Below are 18,210 nucleotides of genomic sequence, written 5' to 3' on the forward strand. Positions count from 1 at the left end.
TTCCCTCCTCTTTTCCCTATTTTTGTTATGCATATATTATGTTTAATATGTTAAAATATATTAGCTATCATAATGTATGTGATATATTTAAAAATCTAAGAATACATTACTTATTATGTTGTATACATTTTAAGAAAATGAGATAAGAAAATAGAACTGTTTATTTACAAGGTTTATTATATTAATTTTCTAATTTACCATTTCTGTCTCTCCATCTCAGGATTCCCTACCTTTTAACTTTCTTTTTTTGCCATACTAGGGATATTTGTAATTTTCAACCTTGGTCTTCCATTAACATTATTTCTAAGGAGACAGAATGAAATAAATAACTTTGTGGGTTTAATTATGTCCCTTCCAAAATATATGTCCATTTCCCTATCCCCAGTATGTGTGAATATAACTTCATTGGAAAATAGTGTCTTTGCACATGTAAATCATTCAGGTTCTTGAGGTGATATTATTCTGAATTCAGGGTGGACTTGAAATACAATGACTGGTGTTTTTATAAGAAAGAAGAGAGGGAATTTTAGCATAGGGACACACAGGAAGACCATATGAAGCTGGAGTCAGAGACTGGAGTTATGCTGCCACAAGTGAGGAAATGCCAGGTGCCACCAGAAGCTGGAAAAGGCAAAGAAGGATTCTCTACCAGAGATTTTGGAGGGAGTGTCTCCTTGGTGATACTTTGATCTTAGATTTCTGGACTCTAGAACTATGACAGAACAGATTTCTTTAGTTTTGAGTCACCCTATTTGTGGTAGTTAGTTATGGCAGTCCTAGGAAACTAATACACCCATTCAGGAAAACATTTCAGATTTTTTTTCTTTGTAAATGCATGTTTCCTTTCATTTATAAAAATTTCCTTCCCCTTATGGTTATGCTTTTGGGCACAGGGTTAATACTGGTGACTTTAATAGCAACAAAGTAATTCAAAGCATTTGGCTTATCACAAACAACAAATTAAAACTTATGCTACCATGCACATTTAAATAACTTTCCTTTTGTCAATGTAGTCATTACAGTAAAGAGCAAAGCAAGGAAATTGTGCCAGTTTACTGATTTGCTGCTTATCATCTCAATTCTCCCCTCTTGACTGCTCTCTGAAAATGGATCTGGGCCATTTATTTATTTATTTAAAGATTTTATTTATTTGACAGAGAAATAGAGTGCAAGCACACAAGCAGGGGAACAGCAGGCAGAGGTAGAGGGAGAAGCAGGCTCCTTGCTGTGCCGGTAGCTCCAAAGGGTTAGATTCCAGGACCCTGGGATCATGACCTAAGCTGAAGGCAGACAATTAACTGCCTGAGCCACCCATCCCCCCTGATCTGGAACATTTAAATATTTTTCCTTTTGTCAGCCTCAATTGAAGCTTTGTCAGTAGATGGAGCTGGAAATACAGTGTAGGAATAAAGGGTTTTGCTTCTTGCTTCTGGCATTTTTACTGGGTAGGCTGCTCCCCCACCTTTGGCATCCTTCTTCTAAGTGCCTTTGTAGAAAAGTCATTCTGGTGATACATTTCGCCATGAACACATTTCTCAGGCATCCTAGAAGACTGATACCAGGGCAGAGTTCCAGTGACTTCCAGAGGTTGTAGTTTCAGCAAGTTCTACCCACAAGGTACTATAGCATCTTTCCTGACATTTAATAAGTCTTGTCTGGCTTTATTCTTTCCAACCAAGTCTGGATCTTAGCCCTAAGGGGGGTGTAGGGGCTGAAGGTACTCTATCTCAATTCTAGAGGTAGTGGCTACTTTATCTACTATTATATTATATATCTGCTATTCTTATATTTGTTAGAGTTCTCTTTACTCCTTACAAGGTAATCCCTTATTACTCTAATCTCCTGTTATTGTTAATAATTTTGTATCTTAAACTCTCTTAAAAGGCACATAGTAATTCATAGTAATTTTCCCTGATTGCATCCAGACTAATACTGAGGTAACCAATGGAATAACAACGTCCCATAAACCTTGAAATATGATATGAATATATTCACATGATTATATAGCAAGCCTTTCCTGTGAAGTGGGCACAGCAAGTACTATCCTATTTTACAGAGGAGGAACAAGGTTCACAGAATACAAGTAAGTTTTCCAAAGTCATATAGTTGTTTTTATGATCTGTAAAATGGGGAGAACAATAAAACCTACCTCCTAGGATAACTATAAAGATTAAATGAGGTGAAGGATATTAAGTGCTTAGTGCACGGTTGTGGCTTGATAAAACTTAACTGTTATATATATATTATACTTGATTTGTAAACAAATTTTCCATCTCACGTCTTGCTAAACTATTTGCAATGAGTTGTCTAGGGCTTATATATTTTTTTAGTATCTTTTTTTTCTTTTTCGGTTAATGGCGTTTTTCAAGTACTATAGTGTAATCACCAAAGATAGAACTATCATATCATAACTACCCCGTGTGGTTCTTTCTTTCTAATGGGAAATCGAGCCAGAGTGAGAGCTAAACATCCTAGGCTAAGACTGTATTGGCGTAATACAATTCTAGACGAACTGTGATCAATGGCTAAACTCGTAGTGAGGAAACCAAATTCCCAAGAATCCATCCCTAAACTTTAAAGGTAAACCTTCAAATTTGATTATTTTAATGAACGTAAATAGTACATGCAGCTTAAACATAATCTCTGGTTTCATCGGGTTCAGTTTCTTTTACTTTTTTTGGTCAAGGCTGGAGGTGGGAACAAAATATTAAGGAAAAATAGAAAAGGAGAATCAGTTCATTGCATATGTATCGATTCTACAAATCCTTTAATTACTTAGGATTTTAGTAACCAAATGCTGAAAGTCAGTACTGTACCAAAAATTTAGGATTCTATGCATTAAAAAACATTGTCCCAAAGGTTGCATACAGATTTGTAATAATACATAAGACCACCTTGCGTATACATACGTAATAAAAAACACAAATCCATAGTTAATATAAAATACTTTGGCAGTACTTTAAGATAAACGGGAAATTATCCTACGGGAATGAGACAGGTATGGCACGTGTTAAACTTTCAGGAGGGGAAGAAATAAAATGCTTCATATCTGACAGCATATTCCCCCCACAATATCAGATTTTAGAACTTTATTGCCTTTTTAACAATATGGGCCCTGCACTCTGGACTGGTAAGTAGAACATTTTCATCTGGCACAAAAAAAACATTTTCAAGTGACGCCCATATAGGGTCTCCTTTTTCTCCTTCAATCACAAGATCCTTCAGGGGCTGGCCTCATTTTGGAGAGGCAACAAAACAAATCAACCCCCTTCCCCCAAAATAACAACAAAGCCTCTTCGGTGACCGGAGGAAAAATTAGAAATTGGCTGAATCAAGTCAGCCCCTCACAAGTTCCTTCCATCAGCGGCAGAAGGAAAAGTCCTCAACAGGAAAGAGACTGACCGCCCTCACAGGAAAGGAAACACACTCGAGTGCTCTCGGAAAAGGACGCCACCACGGAGTTCTAAGGCGTCGGCCAGAGCGTAGGCCGTCAGTTAGCACCTCCCCCTGCTTCCGGGAGCAGTAGCTAGGCAACCGCCGGCCTCAGGAAGAGAGGAGGCCATTCGGTTGTGTTAGTGCCCCTAGCGGCGAACAGCGAGAGCTGCAGGCTCTTCTCACAGTTTTTACCCTCCCCTCTCTCCACCCCCTTTTCCACCCTGCCCCCCCCCCCCCCCCCCCCCCCCCCCCCCCACCCCCACCCCGCCGCTTCGGCCCCTCCCCTCTCTTCTCTCGGGCTCGCTAGCTCGCGCTCGCTCGCGCGCGCTCTCTCTCTCTCTCTCTCCCTCCCTCCCTCTCCCTCTCCCTCTCCTTCCTCTCCGCCTCCTCGCTCTAGGGCTAGAATATCTATGGGTCGAAACGTGATGCGATGAATCCGAGAGAGACCAGAGAGACGGAAACTAGGACGAGGAGTGGGGCGGAAGCGTTGGGACTCCTGGGCATGGGGGCTTCACCACAATAGAGGCAGCGCCCCCACCCGCCCCCGCTATCTCCTCCGGAGTGGAGCCCCCAAACCCCCTAGGGAAAAGGATGGCGGCGGCACCTACCCAGATCGAAGCCGGTGGGTAACTGTCTGGGGGCTAAGGAGATGGGAGCTTAGCGCGACGGCTGTCAGTTTCTTTTGAAAAAGCTTGTTTTTCTTTACCTTCTCTCAGCCTTTTTCCCCTCTTCCACAGAGCTGTATTACCTGATCGCTAGATTCTTGCAGTCCGGACCCTGCAACAAATCCGCCCAGGTGAGAGGGAGAAGGAGATCTGGGAGTCATAGGGAATGGTCCCAATGGGGAAATCGAGGCATTGGGTGTACGATTTCACTGAGGGTGAGGGAAAGGCCGGCCTTGACTAGACCTGCCATCAGCGGCTGGGTTCGAAGTGGGGAGGGAGGAATGTGTTGATGGCCAGAGCTGCTCCTCATACTCGTGTTTCCCTTTTGCTCAGGTGCTAGTGCAGGAGCTCGAAGAGCATCAGGTACGGAGCCCCTTCGGGAAGACGTGGGGAGGGCTGGGGTGAGACAGGAGAAAGGGGAGGGCAAGTCAGGGGCGGAGGACAGGGGCTGGGAGGGAAGCTTGGATCTGGGCACTCATAACTGTTGTCACTGGAGTGAACCAGCTTATTCCCTCAAAAGAGGCGGATATCGCCGGGGTCTTAACTCGCCCCCTCTTTATGACCAAGGGAGGCGGTTTTTCAGGATTTCCTCCCCCTCGACCTCCTCATTCCTACACTGGACTAGCTTCGAGGCGACAGCTATTAGACCTAGAGAAATACAGACGCCAGAGGGTCGGGGACCAGGACCCGGGTTGGGTCGGTTTCATTGGAAGCCCAGGCATGGCCTATATGGTTTGCCCACCCCCCGATCCTTTCTTTTCTCCCGCCCCCAGTTGATTCCGCGCCGCTTAGACTGGGAGGGAAAAGAGCACCGAAGAAGCTTCGAGGATCTGGTGAGTAAAGTTTTCATTTCAACTTAATTCAACTCTTTTTCCACTCCCTCCCCACCTTGTTCCTCCGGCCCATTCCCGATCCCTTAGCCTACATGGTTCTAGAGCTCTGTGCTGGGCCAAAGAACGACTGCCCCTTCCCCCCTCCCTGCCAGTCGGAGAAAGGGTACCTTGCCCTCCCCCCGGCCTCTCCTGTTTCCACTGGGAAACTTTGATGATGTTAGTTAGTTATCAGATATACCGTTTTGTGGATTATGAATATGTTACAAACATTGAGAAAGGCCCATTGTAGGGGAAAAAGGGAGAAACCTGGGGGTTATCTTGGGGCACGTACCAAGGACTGACGTCGGCCAATGACAGCGTTGGTAACAGCCCAGAGTTCCGGATTAGTGGAAGAAAACTGGTTTCTGGTTGGTCCTGGCTTGAAATACGGGAACTGAGGCCAGGCTTAGTCTTTGGTGGGGTTGGGGGGGGTGGATTACGGGGGAGGAGGTTTAGGAGGGGAGTTAACCGACCCTGGATTGGGCAACACGACACAATTAAAAATAATAGGAAGCATCAAGCGAATTCCAAAATTTGCGGGGTTTAGGTAATCGGCTACCGAATGAAAAGCGTAATTACTGTATGTATCACATTTTAGAAAATAGCTCATTAAATCATTAGATCGCATTCCTGAAGATATATTTATTTTCACTGCATAACAACCACGGATTATGACCTTTTTGAGAATTGATGAAACACGATTTGGAGTTTAGAAAAGACAACAATGGTTATATTTTAAAATATGCTTCAGTAAAGACCAAAGGCATTGGGATGACTGTGTTGTTTATCCTGCAAATATAATTCATAGTGTCCATGCACTTCTCTTCAGCACAAAAAGGTGTTGTTATTTTTTTTATTTTGGGGAAGATGGCCTCTTGCATTAGCCTCTGGTACAGTGAATTGGAAGGAAGTGAAAGGAGAAAAGGATGATGTTACTAAAATCTAAATTCAGCTATATTCCCTTCAAATAAGATCCAAATGCAGGAAAATCAAAGTTAAAGAAAGTTGGGGTATGGTAGACTCTAAATATAAATAAAATGATTTAATAACAATATCTAAACTGATTTAGTGTTTATTTGACAATTTTTATATTAAGTTACAGTAATGAGGCCTGCTAATAATTATTACTAAATAATAATTTTAGTTTGCTGACTAAATATTGAATTTTTTGTAAATCACAGAATGGTGTAATAATTGATTACAATTAATTGATTACAATTAATTATTCAATTAATGAATAAACTCCACCATCTATACTATTAATGGTAAAAAATTCTAGGTGGATAAAAATTATTTTGGAAAAACTGCATGTATTAATCAGTGTATTTAATTTGTAGTCAGACTTTTGTTGGACTGAAGTCCTGCCAAAAAGGGCCAAAACAGTGCCTACTAATATCTGTTTAAACACTTTATAACTAATGTGGTTTTGAAAATAGAGTTTTATACTGAGATGTGTCCAAGATGTTTTCATTTACATTTGTCTCTAAAGATACCATTTTAAGCAAATAACAAAATGAAACTTTAAAGAAAAAGCTTTTTTAAAACAAGGAAAAGCTTTTTAAAAATTACTTGACAGTGATAAAAAGCAAATGGACATCAAAATAATTAAAAACAGTCTATTAGCCACAAAGACACATAAAAACAACCCCCCCCCCAAAATCCAGTTTGCTAGACTTCCTTTCCTTATATTTAGAGGCATATTTTTACATAATGGTAATCAATGTTAATTAATGTCCATTTTAAACTCTGTATTTTCTTAACACTTTCACATGCAATTATCTTTTTTGAATAAACATTGTCATTTAAATGGTAAAAAATTACTTTTAGATTGGCTATGATTTGAACTCAACATTCAGTTGAACATTTAGGTTACTTCCAGTTTTTCATTAATATATTTGCATAATTAAGTAGTCTTTCTTCTTCTTCTTCTTTTTTTTTTTTGAGCTGTATTTCTAAAGCGTAGTTATCAGGTCAAAGGGTCTCATGGGTTTTGTAACTTTTCTTATATATTACTGCTTATATGTGTATTTATGTATATATATAAATTGTTTTCCAGAAGATAGTACTAATTTATGATGTTACCATCTAGGTACTTAGAGTGAGTTTTTAAATACTTTTTCAATCTTTTGGTGGCTTTAATAGGTGAAATAGCTGCTGGTTGATTTAATTAGCTCTTTTTTTCATGATTAGTGAAGCTTAAATTTTAACCAGTTATTTTTTTAATTGTTGTTAATCCATTTGTATATCCCTACATATACTTGATTTTCACATTTATCTTTTAAATTTATTGTTTTTTATATTTCCTTACATATTTTTATTTTTATATACACAAAATTCCATCTATTATTTGAACATTGTCTATAGTTTAGATAGTGCATCTTTTTTTGTTTTTCATTTAATTTTCATATTGTACAGAGGTTTTTATCTTTCTGGGATCCAGTGTTTCTAGGAATATTATACTTTGGTAATATGGTCTTATTTTAAGTCAAATATCTGTTCTCTACTTACAGGTTTCTTTTTAAGGGAAAATGGGCTAGGGCTAAGTGAGATTTTGAACCGAAAAAAAGAAGTATAGTGGTTGAGAACAGAATGTGCTGTGTTAGATTGATTGCTAGATAGATACAACAGTTGTATAGTTGCTTAAAATTATTTCACATATGACCTTTGATTTTGTGTGGCTTCATTGTGGGAGAGATGGTTTTTTTTTCCTTAGTGTATGTATTTTTTAAAATGCTGTTAGACAATGGATTTATACAATGTGATCTTTGATTTAGCTACATGTTTCAGGTTGAAGTTTAGGGCAAGTATTAGTAATTAGTAAAACCTTATGTGTACTTACAGTATTTATAAGTAGTATAATCCTGTATGTTAAATTATATAACAGTACTTCAAATTGAAGGTATACTAGGGTATAAAAAAGAATGCAGATGTATGATGAAGAGGTGAAGGATTATAAACAAGGATATCAAAAATGGGTATCAGCATTTTGATATCCTTGTTTATAATCCTGTACCTCTTCATGTATGCTACATCTATGAAACAGAACTCCTCTGCCTTTCTGTCTGTGTGTGTACTTTCACTTAAATTGTATATGTTGCTTAACTTGGTTTATCCAGAAAAATAGTAAGATAATAAGTTGGATTTCTTCAGTACTTCATTACTGTTACTATTATGCATTCTAGAAATCCCTGTTTTTTCTTACTGAAATCAGATTTAGTGTTTTACTTATAATTTGGAACAAAAGGCAGCAGGTATTTTGTTAAAGCTACTAGCCAGCAAGTATTGACATATTCAGATCTGAAGTGCCTTTTGAAATATGAGCCTGTAAATGAAATGTTTGTCAGTTTTTGTTAAACTGTAAAGGGTTTTGAATATGGCATTCAAAATAAAACATGCTAAATTAACTTTCAGAATTTTAAATAATGATACAGGGAGAAATTTGAAGTCATGGTGAGTGTTTTTGAAATTTGGTCTGGACATTTTTCATTTCTCCTTGACTCTTATTTACAACATAATAGTATTAGATTTGCTTCTTACAATTCATCTTATGGTAGATAATTTAAATAATTACAGATGTCTGTTCATTTATGGTGACCCTGTTGAATTGTTGGCTGTTTTATTGCTTCCTCCTTGGAGCTTTATTGGGAACTACAAACATAATAATGAGGGGTATGTGTGTACGTATGTGTTTAAATGAAGTTTTTGTTAACATAAATTTTACATATTGAAATTGTGACTTGGAAACTTCTGTTTTTAAAGACATGTTTTAATATTTTTTAATCATTTTTTTAAAGATTTTTTTTTATTTATTTGACAGAGATCACAAGTAGGCAGAGAGGCAGGCAGAGAGAGAGGAAGGGAAGCAGGCTCCCTGCTGAGCAGAGAGCCCGATGCGATGCGGGGCTCGATCCCAGGACCCTGAGATCATGACCCGAGCCGAAGGCAGAGGCTTAAACCACTGAGCCACCCAGGCGCCCCTTTTTTAATCATTTTAAGGGGACGTGTATCATAAGACTGAACCAAAGTCATAATTACCTTTAGGTATGTTATATATTTTCACATTTATTCAGCATTTTTCGTGTATAGAATTGAAAGCCCTAATTAGTGCTTTCATTTAGGGTGACATAGATTGTATTTCCTTCATTTTATATTCAAAAGACTTGAAGCAGTTCTTATGCTACTGAAAAGTTTATAAAGATTATATGTTCACTATTATCATTAAAAAATGTATACATCTATGATAATATATGTCATTATAAGAACTTGCATCTGCATGTAATATATGCAAGTCTAAAAGTGCTTTCACATTATCTCATTTGATGCTCACCAAGTACTTTAAAATACTGTATTTGAATTCCAGATATACCTGTATTTTTTTCCTTACCTTACCTAGCTCTTGTTCTCTAATTACTAGTAATAGTTTAAATTGTCTATTAGAACAGTAGAATGAATGTAGAACATCCCAACAGTTGTTTAGTGCTGGCAGCATAGTTTTTGTATCTCTAAGTGTGGAAGTAATTTAAGTGTGTCTGATTTATTAACTGCTGTGTGGCTACACAGCCATAGTTAGGAAGAACAGAATGCATCATGGGAAACCAAAAGTTATGTGCTGCTCAGCCCCAGTGTGGATATAATGCTAACTGATAGGTCTTGGTAGAGAGCAATCAGTGTCTGGAAACTAGTATTCCTCACTTTTGATTTGTTTGAGCCACATGTACAGTTTTGCTTTCTATAATACTTTGGTTTTAGTTATTTGTCTGGATTGATAATTGTCTTTTTTTTCACACTGGCTCTAAGAACATACTTTCAATGATTAAAAACCTTTTGGAGATTTATCATTAGTTCTAGGAAACTGGTATCTATCTCAATACAAATGAGATGGCATTAAGAAAGTGAAGAGAGCTGCTATTTGGGAATAAGAATTTGGATTGGGTGAATGTTCCTTAAAAAATTTTGTTCTGAGAGATTAAGAGTCACTTATGGTTTGTCTCCCTCCCAATTCCATCTGGTTTCATTGATTCTTCTTCTACCCACTTTAAAAAAAAATTTTGTTCTGAAAGCACCTTTGTCAATTTGAATATTAGTTTATTTTTGTTCTTGGTTTACTGATGTTGATTACTGATTGATTGATTGATAAACAGGTTTTTATTTTGTTTTGTTTTTTGGTAAAGAGCAAAAAAGTAATTTCAAGTCAATTTAGTGTTTGGGTCAAATTTCAGAGATGCTCTTGTTTGACATTTTTCATAAAGGATTTTGTGAATAGTAGAAAAGACCATAACATTTAGTTGGGAAGATAGTATTGTTGAGTGACCCTGGGCAAGTTACTTAACCTCTTAGGGATTCAGTTTTCTCATTTATAAAATAAACTCCCCTATCCATTTTACAAGGTTGTTGTGTGAAACAAGTTAAATAAAAAGAACACCTTTTGTTAATTGAAAATGCAGTGCAAATGATTGTTTACTGCATTTGAAAAATAGGACATAGAGGTTGAGTGGGAAATGGATATCTAAAGAACTATGACCCCAGAATTTATATGTTCATAGTTACCTATATCACAACCTCATTTTCTTAATATTTTTATAAAGTGAGGAATATATAAAACAGTACCATTGATGGGAAAAAGTATTTAAAAAAGTGTTAGAATTGAGTCGGTTTGAGTGCTTTGAAGTGTATCTGTATTAACTCAAGCAAGAAATGATTGTTATGTCAAAATATATTTAGTGTTATTTGCATTTTTATTAATTAGAGAAAGGTAACTTAGTATGATACCGGTGTCGTATTCTCTGTTTTTTTAAGAAGTGGGAGATAGGTCTTTCTGATGTCTTGTTGCAGGGATCCTCAACACTTCTGATTGATCTTTTCTAATCCTGAACTTATTTTCTGTACATTATTTATAAGTAATTTCTTATATTTTAAATTACCTTGTTGAAGATGTTTTCTCATGCTCTTTAATATCTACTGTAGTACTTTATAATAATCTGGCCCTCAGTTGTTTTTTTTTGTGTAATTTTCTTAACTTTTGTTAGGAGCATTTCATATATATTTCAATATATATGAAAATATATATTTCAATATATATTTATTAGGCTTATTTAATATGCTAGTTGGAACCAAGTTCATTTATTGGACCTTTCTCTACCGAGAAACTTCCAGAATGTGAGTGGATCCCTTGTCCTTATCTTGATACTGTTTGTCCTCAAGGTTATAGTCTTTTTGGTGTTTGCTTATGATATCATAACCCAGAGAATATTTGAGCTGAAGTGGGTTGCTCTTGGCTCTCTCATTCCTGAGAAAATCCTAAAACTCATAGAAAAAGAAATGCTATGAACAATGATAAACATTTTCAAAGAAAAGTGATAGGAAGTCTTAACACTTTGTAGCCCATGTGCAAACCAGTATATTGCTGTAGTGGAAAATTTTTTTATTATTTATTATTATTTTATTATTTATTATTATGTTTTATTTCCCATTCTGCCTAGTTTTTCCCTTTCTTCCTTCAAATTCAGCAAACATTAAAACTCAACACTTTATGGTATAATATTGGATTATTGTGGACATTTATATACTGAAAAGTATCAGGAAGAAAATAAACAATTAGTTTTTTGTGTTTTCTTCTAGTCTTACTTTTTTGTACTTGTATTTTTTCACATCAGAATCAGATGATACTCTGTGAGTTTTTTACTTTTTTTAACTCAACATGGAGGAGAATCTTAAACATTGGGGGATATTATGTGTTAGTAACTGTGCAAAAGTACATTTACTGGGTAGAGTTACCTTTCTATTTGTATGGAATGCCTTCCCTTCCTTTTGTCTGTCCTGTGAATTTTCTCTTAGTCTTCAAGTGTGAGATTAGACATGAACCCTTTAGGCTGAAGGAGGTACTGTATTTCTTTGCTTCTCTTAGCTCTTTGTACTCCCTCTAGGTACTTATACTTTGATTTGTTTTATTTATTTTATTTATTTGTTTGTTTATTTGTTATTTATTTATTTTTATTTATTTATTTGTTTGTTTTATTTACTAGTTTGTTTCCTCTACTAGGACTGTGGGTTTCCTTGGGGCAGCAGTTTGTCTTCCCATTTCATCTCTATATGTTAAATGTTTGGATGAATGAATGCAAGAGTGAATGATTCTGTTTTTGTTTTACAAAACGTATGAGGTAGTAATCATTACTCCCTGTTTTACAGATGCAGAAGCTTAGGCTCTCAGACTGAGTAGCTTTGCAGGTCACAGAAGTAGGAACTGAGGATGGTAGAGAAATTAAAATCTAAGTCCTTTCTACTGTGTCACACTGCCAGAAGGAGTAATAGCTAGTAGATTTTAGAACCTGAAAAATCCAGGCTTCCAGACTTCAAAGTATCATGCATATTTTTATATTATACTTATATTGATGTATTTAAAACCTTGCTGTATTTTTCAAAATCTATTTTGTTTTCCATAAATATAAAAAAGAATCACATGTCTTAATTTTTTATATGTGCTTCTCCCCTTACTCTGCCCACACCAAAAAAATTGAAATCTCAGATAAAATGTTATGATTTCACTTCTTGTATGGGTCCAGTTTGATTCTTCATTTACCTGTGTAGTCATGATCTTAGAAAACAAAACACAGAAACAATTATCTCTTTTATTTGTTTTTTGGAGTTACTTATCCTGTAATTTCTAAAAGCCAAGGTAGAAATGTCATTATTGCTATCTGAAACTTAGTATTTCAAATGTAGTGCTTGGTATGCGCCTGGCACCCTGAAGTTAGGTACCTTTTGCATTTTTTTCAGTTCTTAGCTGGGTTCCTTTTAACTAATTATGATGAGTAGGATCATTTCTGTGAACACTCTGGTCTTCTCACTTGTCATAATTCTGAAGTTTAGTAATTCAGTTGTTAAGTTTGCTGTTTAGGTCAACAAGTCTTCCTATCAAGAAGGTTTATAATCTAGGCTTCATTTAATTTCTTTCAGTTTATTTGAATTTATGGTTTTATTTTTTTGCAGTCTTTGTGTTAGTTATCTTCATAAATTTCCAGTTGCCTTAATAAGACACTAAGTAATAGGAAGAGCTGTGGACAGGGAAACCCAGATTTCTGTACATTCATTGTGACCACTGGACTTTACTTCTCTGGATGTTTTTCCTATTGTAAGATGTGAAGTTAGGCTAATTGTGTATAAGGATCCTTCTAAATCAAACATTCTGTAATTTAACTCCTTGGAGCTGTTCTACAGAATAATATAGAAGTTTGTATTATACTTTTGAACTTTGTTTTTGGAGAATGCTTTTCTTCTGCACATATCAAAGTGCTTGTTGTGTTACTTGGCCATTATATTCCAGAGAGAAAAATCACTGAAACTAGAAGGTTTGAGCTTTAATTGAAAAGAGTGGCTTATAATATTATGTTATGAATTTCATAGAATATTTTAATATATACTTTTAATATTACATTTTATTATATATTATATTCATACATAATTCCAATGTAGAATTTTTTAAAAGACTTATGTAATTATTGAGGGTATATAGAAGTTCTTAAGCCAAAAAAGATTGTGTTTAAAAAATTTCAACTTTATTCAAAGCAAATGGATTGAAATAAATGTTGACTACCACTTACAAGTCCTGAAATTTGATTTAGAAAAAAACTACTATTGCAGGAACTGAGCTGATATAGTCTGGAAGCCTGTTGATATTGTTTGAAGGAGACTCTAGCATGTTCAACTCAAATGTATTGTTATTGCTATTGTATTGATAGAATATGCTTATCTACTACTGCTTTGTAGTCAAATTTTTACTGGTTTTGGAAGAACGGACTTTTTGAATGGAACCATTTAGAAATAAAGGAATTTCCAATTGTATAGGGTGGAATTCAAACGTGTAAAATTTATTTAATGGCTTATAATAAAAATCTCAAGGGGGAGAATTTGGGTGTAGATAACCCTTGTTTTGGTTGCTTAATTAATGATTCTATATTTTAAAATGTATTACTGACGAATTGATACAAAGATTTATGTAATTCACTGAAACTCAAACATCATTGTTTCTACACAATGAAGTGACTAGGAAAGTTAAGTTGTCTGTTTAGGATATAGTTCTGACGGATTTTCTGTAAGGAGGTGATTTAAAAAATTCATATTAGAGAATAATTTTCTGGATTATATATGACTAGATATATTGCAATTTCTAGGCAGGTGAATAACTCTTGAAATGGTAACAGGATGAAAAAAAGAAAATTGATCAGAAAGAAAATGCCAGTTAAGGAGGCATTTTCACTTGTAATGAGTACTGGTCATTTGTAATGAGCACTGGGTGTGATACAGACTGATGAATCACTAAATTCTATCCTGAATCTAATAATATACCATATGTTAAATAACTTAAATTTAAATTAAAGAAATAAACCAACTCCCCCCCCAAACCCAAACAAACAAAAAAGAAAATGCCAGTAAAGACATGAACTGCTATCCTATGTAAAGACTTCATATAGTGTTTACTTGAAAAAATAATGACTGATAACAGAAGTGGAGTATATCCGAGACTGTTGGTGGGGAAAAAAGGCGTAAGCTGTTATAGATGTTCATATACAGTATTTTAAAGCTTTTTTTCTTTGAGATACGTCTTTTTTGGGGTACTAAGTGTACTTGCCTGTAGGCATATTTAAGAAATGTTTTAATGTGGAGGGAATGAATTACAAACTAGGATTTTAAGATATCATTGTCTATAGATAATAATTAGATTAAATTGAATCATCAGCTGCTTTGACTTTAATGTTACCTGTGTGTTTTTCTAAGAGGTGGTTCTATAGAGTTATTTGCTTGGAAAACAAACTAGAGATGGGAGAAATAACAGAAAGAATTTGCTTGATCCTTTGTCCCAATCTAGAAGCCAAACCATGTTGACGAAAATATAAATTAATCAGGTTTGGTTGCCATTCTTTCTGAGCATCGTGACAGTTCCCAAGAGCCACTTATTTTGGTAGATTAAAATTAATTTTTGCTGGGATTTAAAAAAGATAACTGGCAGGAAATAATTTTTTAAAAATCACAATAGAATACCTTATTCACAGAATTCTGAATACATGTTAGATTGTAGTTCTTTAACGTATGTTTTCTAAGAAAACAAAAAAGGTACCTTGATAGGAGAAACTAAGATTTTTCCTCTATGAATTCATGTTATATTTCTTATAGATGGATTTTATTTTTTTTTAATTTAATTTTTTCAGTGTTCCAAGATTCATTGTTTATGCACCACACCCAGTGCTCCATGCAATACGTGCCCTCCTTAATATCCACCACCAGGTCCTCCCAAACCCCTCCCCCCTACCCTCCAAAACCCTCAGTTTATTTACTTTGTTTTTTAATGTTCATTGATTCATTGAACAAATACCTACCAAGAACACACATAATTTATTTTCTCATGGTGATCATTAGGGATGATTTTCAAAATTATTCTTTTATGTTGTATTGTTCTTGACCTGGTGATAATATATTGATGTGGGGTCCTATGTGACGGTATAAATAAATATTTATTTATTTACATTTTATTATATGTTAATATAACATATTTAATATATTTTTTAAATTTTTATTTATATTTTTCATTCTTTTTCCCTTTATGTCAAGATGAGAATGTAAATTTTTTTAATATAAGGATTTTTAATATTTAGTTTTCTGTTTGCTCCTTTAATAATTAGGTATTTATGAAACACATCTGGGACTTGACCATTAACTTAGATAAAAAAATGAATAGTTTTGTTAATTTTCTCATCCCTGTGTACATAAGTTTACTATCTTCAGGAATTTTCTTGTGTGTTTAAACAATGAGTTAATGTTGTGATGAATTTTGAGTACATAGTGTAGTTATTTGGATCATAGTATTTATAAAAACATTAATTGGATACTGTTTTGGAAATCAGTTAACTTTTTTAAGGAAAACCAGTTCTGCTCTTTAAGCAGATTTGTCCTGTTAATCCTAAAGGGATTTAGGTGAGAGTTTGATGCAAGTAATACCTTTTGTTTGTATTCTTATCATTTATATAGAATCTAGATTCTCTGATTTTTGATCACTTCATCACTACTGAATAAATGAAGTACTAGTAGAGTTTACCCGTTGTCTTTGTACTTTAATTTTAGGCATGCGCACTTTTGCTGTTTTGCAACACTTATTTCATAAGATTAACAGCTAAGCAAATGATTTAATCAAGGCATGTAAAAGTAAGTTTGAGTGCCATGTCATTTAAATGTTATCATTTAGATGTGCTTAATTTTTGTAGCTGTTTCTTTAGTTTGGCTAAAGTATTAAATATTTAAAATGTTATTTTCTGATCCTATATATAAAAATTGCGCTTTGTTCCATGATGGAACAGTTTGGTAATGGAGTAAATTATGTGTTTAAACCATGTTCGTTTTTCTGTTTTATTTATGCTTTTTAGGTGGCAGCCAATGCACACATTCCTCCAGACTACCTCCTTAAAATTTGTGAGCGGATTGGTCCCTTACTAGATAAGGAGATCCCTCAGAGTGTTCCTGGGGTACAGACATTACTAGGTGTTGGTCGGCAGTCTCTGTTACGGGATGCCAAAGGTAAGATTTTCATAGTTTTCAGAGGAAGGAGTGGAGAACAACGTATTTTTATGTTAAGTAAATGTTCCCATGCTTTCCTAAATACTAATTTTCTTCTAGTTTTTCTTATTTTGCCAATCTTATCTTCTTAGAGTACAAATAAATTTTTAGAGGCCTAAAAGAAGCCCTCTGCTATAAAACAGTGAATTCAATCGAAGTATAGAATGTAAAATCTTTTTGTAATCCTGTGGAATGGGATTTTAAAGATCATTGCTCTGATTAGTATAGTATGAATGCTTAAAAGTCTTTTATTATGTTTTAATATTTTTAGATTTTAGTATTATGAGTCTTTATATCATCCTAATCACATTGTATGTTTTATAACAAGAAAATGAAAAATAATATGTAAAAATTTATATGTGATATATAAAAATTTTTATAATTGTGAAAATATTAAAAACATATATCAACCTATTAGTGACCATTCAGTAATAGTTTTTGTACTCCGCTGTTTTCAGTCTTTTAAAGATTTTTCCCAAAGTTTTTCATGGAACCCCAATATGTAAAATATATAAAATAGTATTAAACATCTAGTTTTATAATATAAGGAAAGTCTTCAAATCATTAAATTGGAAGTTTTCAAGAGAGCAGTAGAGGGGTGCCTGGGTGACTCAGTTGGTTAAGTGTCCAACTCTTAATTTCAGCTCAGGTCATAATCTTGGGTTTGTGAGACCGAGCCCTGTGTCAGGTGCTATGCTTGGCATGGAGCCTCCTTGGGATTCTCTCTCTCCCTTTCCCTCTGTTCTTTCCCCCCTCAAAAGAGAGTAGTGCAATATTCTTGTATCATAGTTGAATTATTAGGAATATTTCACATTTACTTGAGTTTCTTAACATAAACATGAAAGACAAAAAACACAACTATTTATAATAATTTATCATCTGATATGCAATATTGTTACCTATTACGGCACAATTGGCAGGCATTCTATATAGTATGACTATGCACCAAGTATAAATGTTTCTGAATTTTACCTGGCATACTTGTGCTGTAGTCCTAACCTTGCTTATATGGTTTTATATAAGTAGAAATATATAAGCCTAAAGATCATGAAGGACCAATATAAAATTAAAACCTTATTAATCCATGACATATTTATATGATTCAAATACATGCTGAATAAAAGCCTTAATTCTAGATCAGCACAGAAATAAAATATCTGGGTGTTATATTAATGTGTTGTTATTTAACAATCATAATGTAGTTTATAGCATGTTCAAAAATATGCATGTCATTTGTTAATGTGGTATTAGTAGTTAAAAATATATTCCAACAAACAAAATTAAACCACAGACATTTACCTCTAAGGTACAATTTTAAAAAACACTGTTCTATTTCTTGACTAACTTTTCAATCTTTTTGAATAGACTGTAAGAGTACACTATGGAATGGGTCTGCTTTTGCAGCTCTGCATAGAGGCAGACCTCCAGAACTACCTGCAAATTATGTGAAACCTCCAAATGTGGGTGAGTAACATCCATGTGAACTATGAACATATTCTTGATTTTTTTCTTCCTGAACTCATTATACAGCCAAAAATAGGTACCAGAATTAAATTTGAAATATAAACAAGCTGCTTACATTCTTGAGAGGCTTCATGGTTAGTCCAACTTTTTAAAAACATTTTTATTTAATATGA

The 18,210-nt window shown here is 34.7% G+C and overlaps 1 protein-coding gene across 1 annotated transcript in view; it reads left to right on the forward strand.

Moving 5' to 3' along the window:
- The first annotated feature begins 3,792 nt into the window (after window positions 1-3,792).
- Window positions 3,793-18,210, forward strand: part of BRWD3 (bromodomain and WD repeat domain containing 3) — a 218,871-nt gene continuing 204,453 nt past the window's right edge. Inside the window, exons 1-6 of the mRNA XM_059385220.1 lie at window positions 3,793-4,057; window positions 4,173-4,231; window positions 4,434-4,463; window positions 4,874-4,933; window positions 16,384-16,534; window positions 17,939-18,037. Of these exons, the coding sequence (XP_059241203.1) occupies window positions 4,027-4,057; window positions 4,173-4,231; window positions 4,434-4,463; window positions 4,874-4,933; window positions 16,384-16,534; window positions 17,939-18,037 (430 nt within the window). The 5' untranslated portion in view covers window positions 3,793-4,026. The remainder of the gene's footprint in view (window positions 4,058-4,172; window positions 4,232-4,433; window positions 4,464-4,873; window positions 4,934-16,383; window positions 16,535-17,938; window positions 18,038-18,210) is intronic.

Source organism: Mustela nigripes, chromosome X, assembly GCF_022355385.1.
Source record: "Mustela nigripes isolate SB6536 chromosome X, MUSNIG.SB6536, whole genome shotgun sequence".
Taxonomy (NCBI): Eukaryota; Metazoa; Chordata; class Mammalia; order Carnivora; family Mustelidae; genus Mustela; species Mustela nigripes.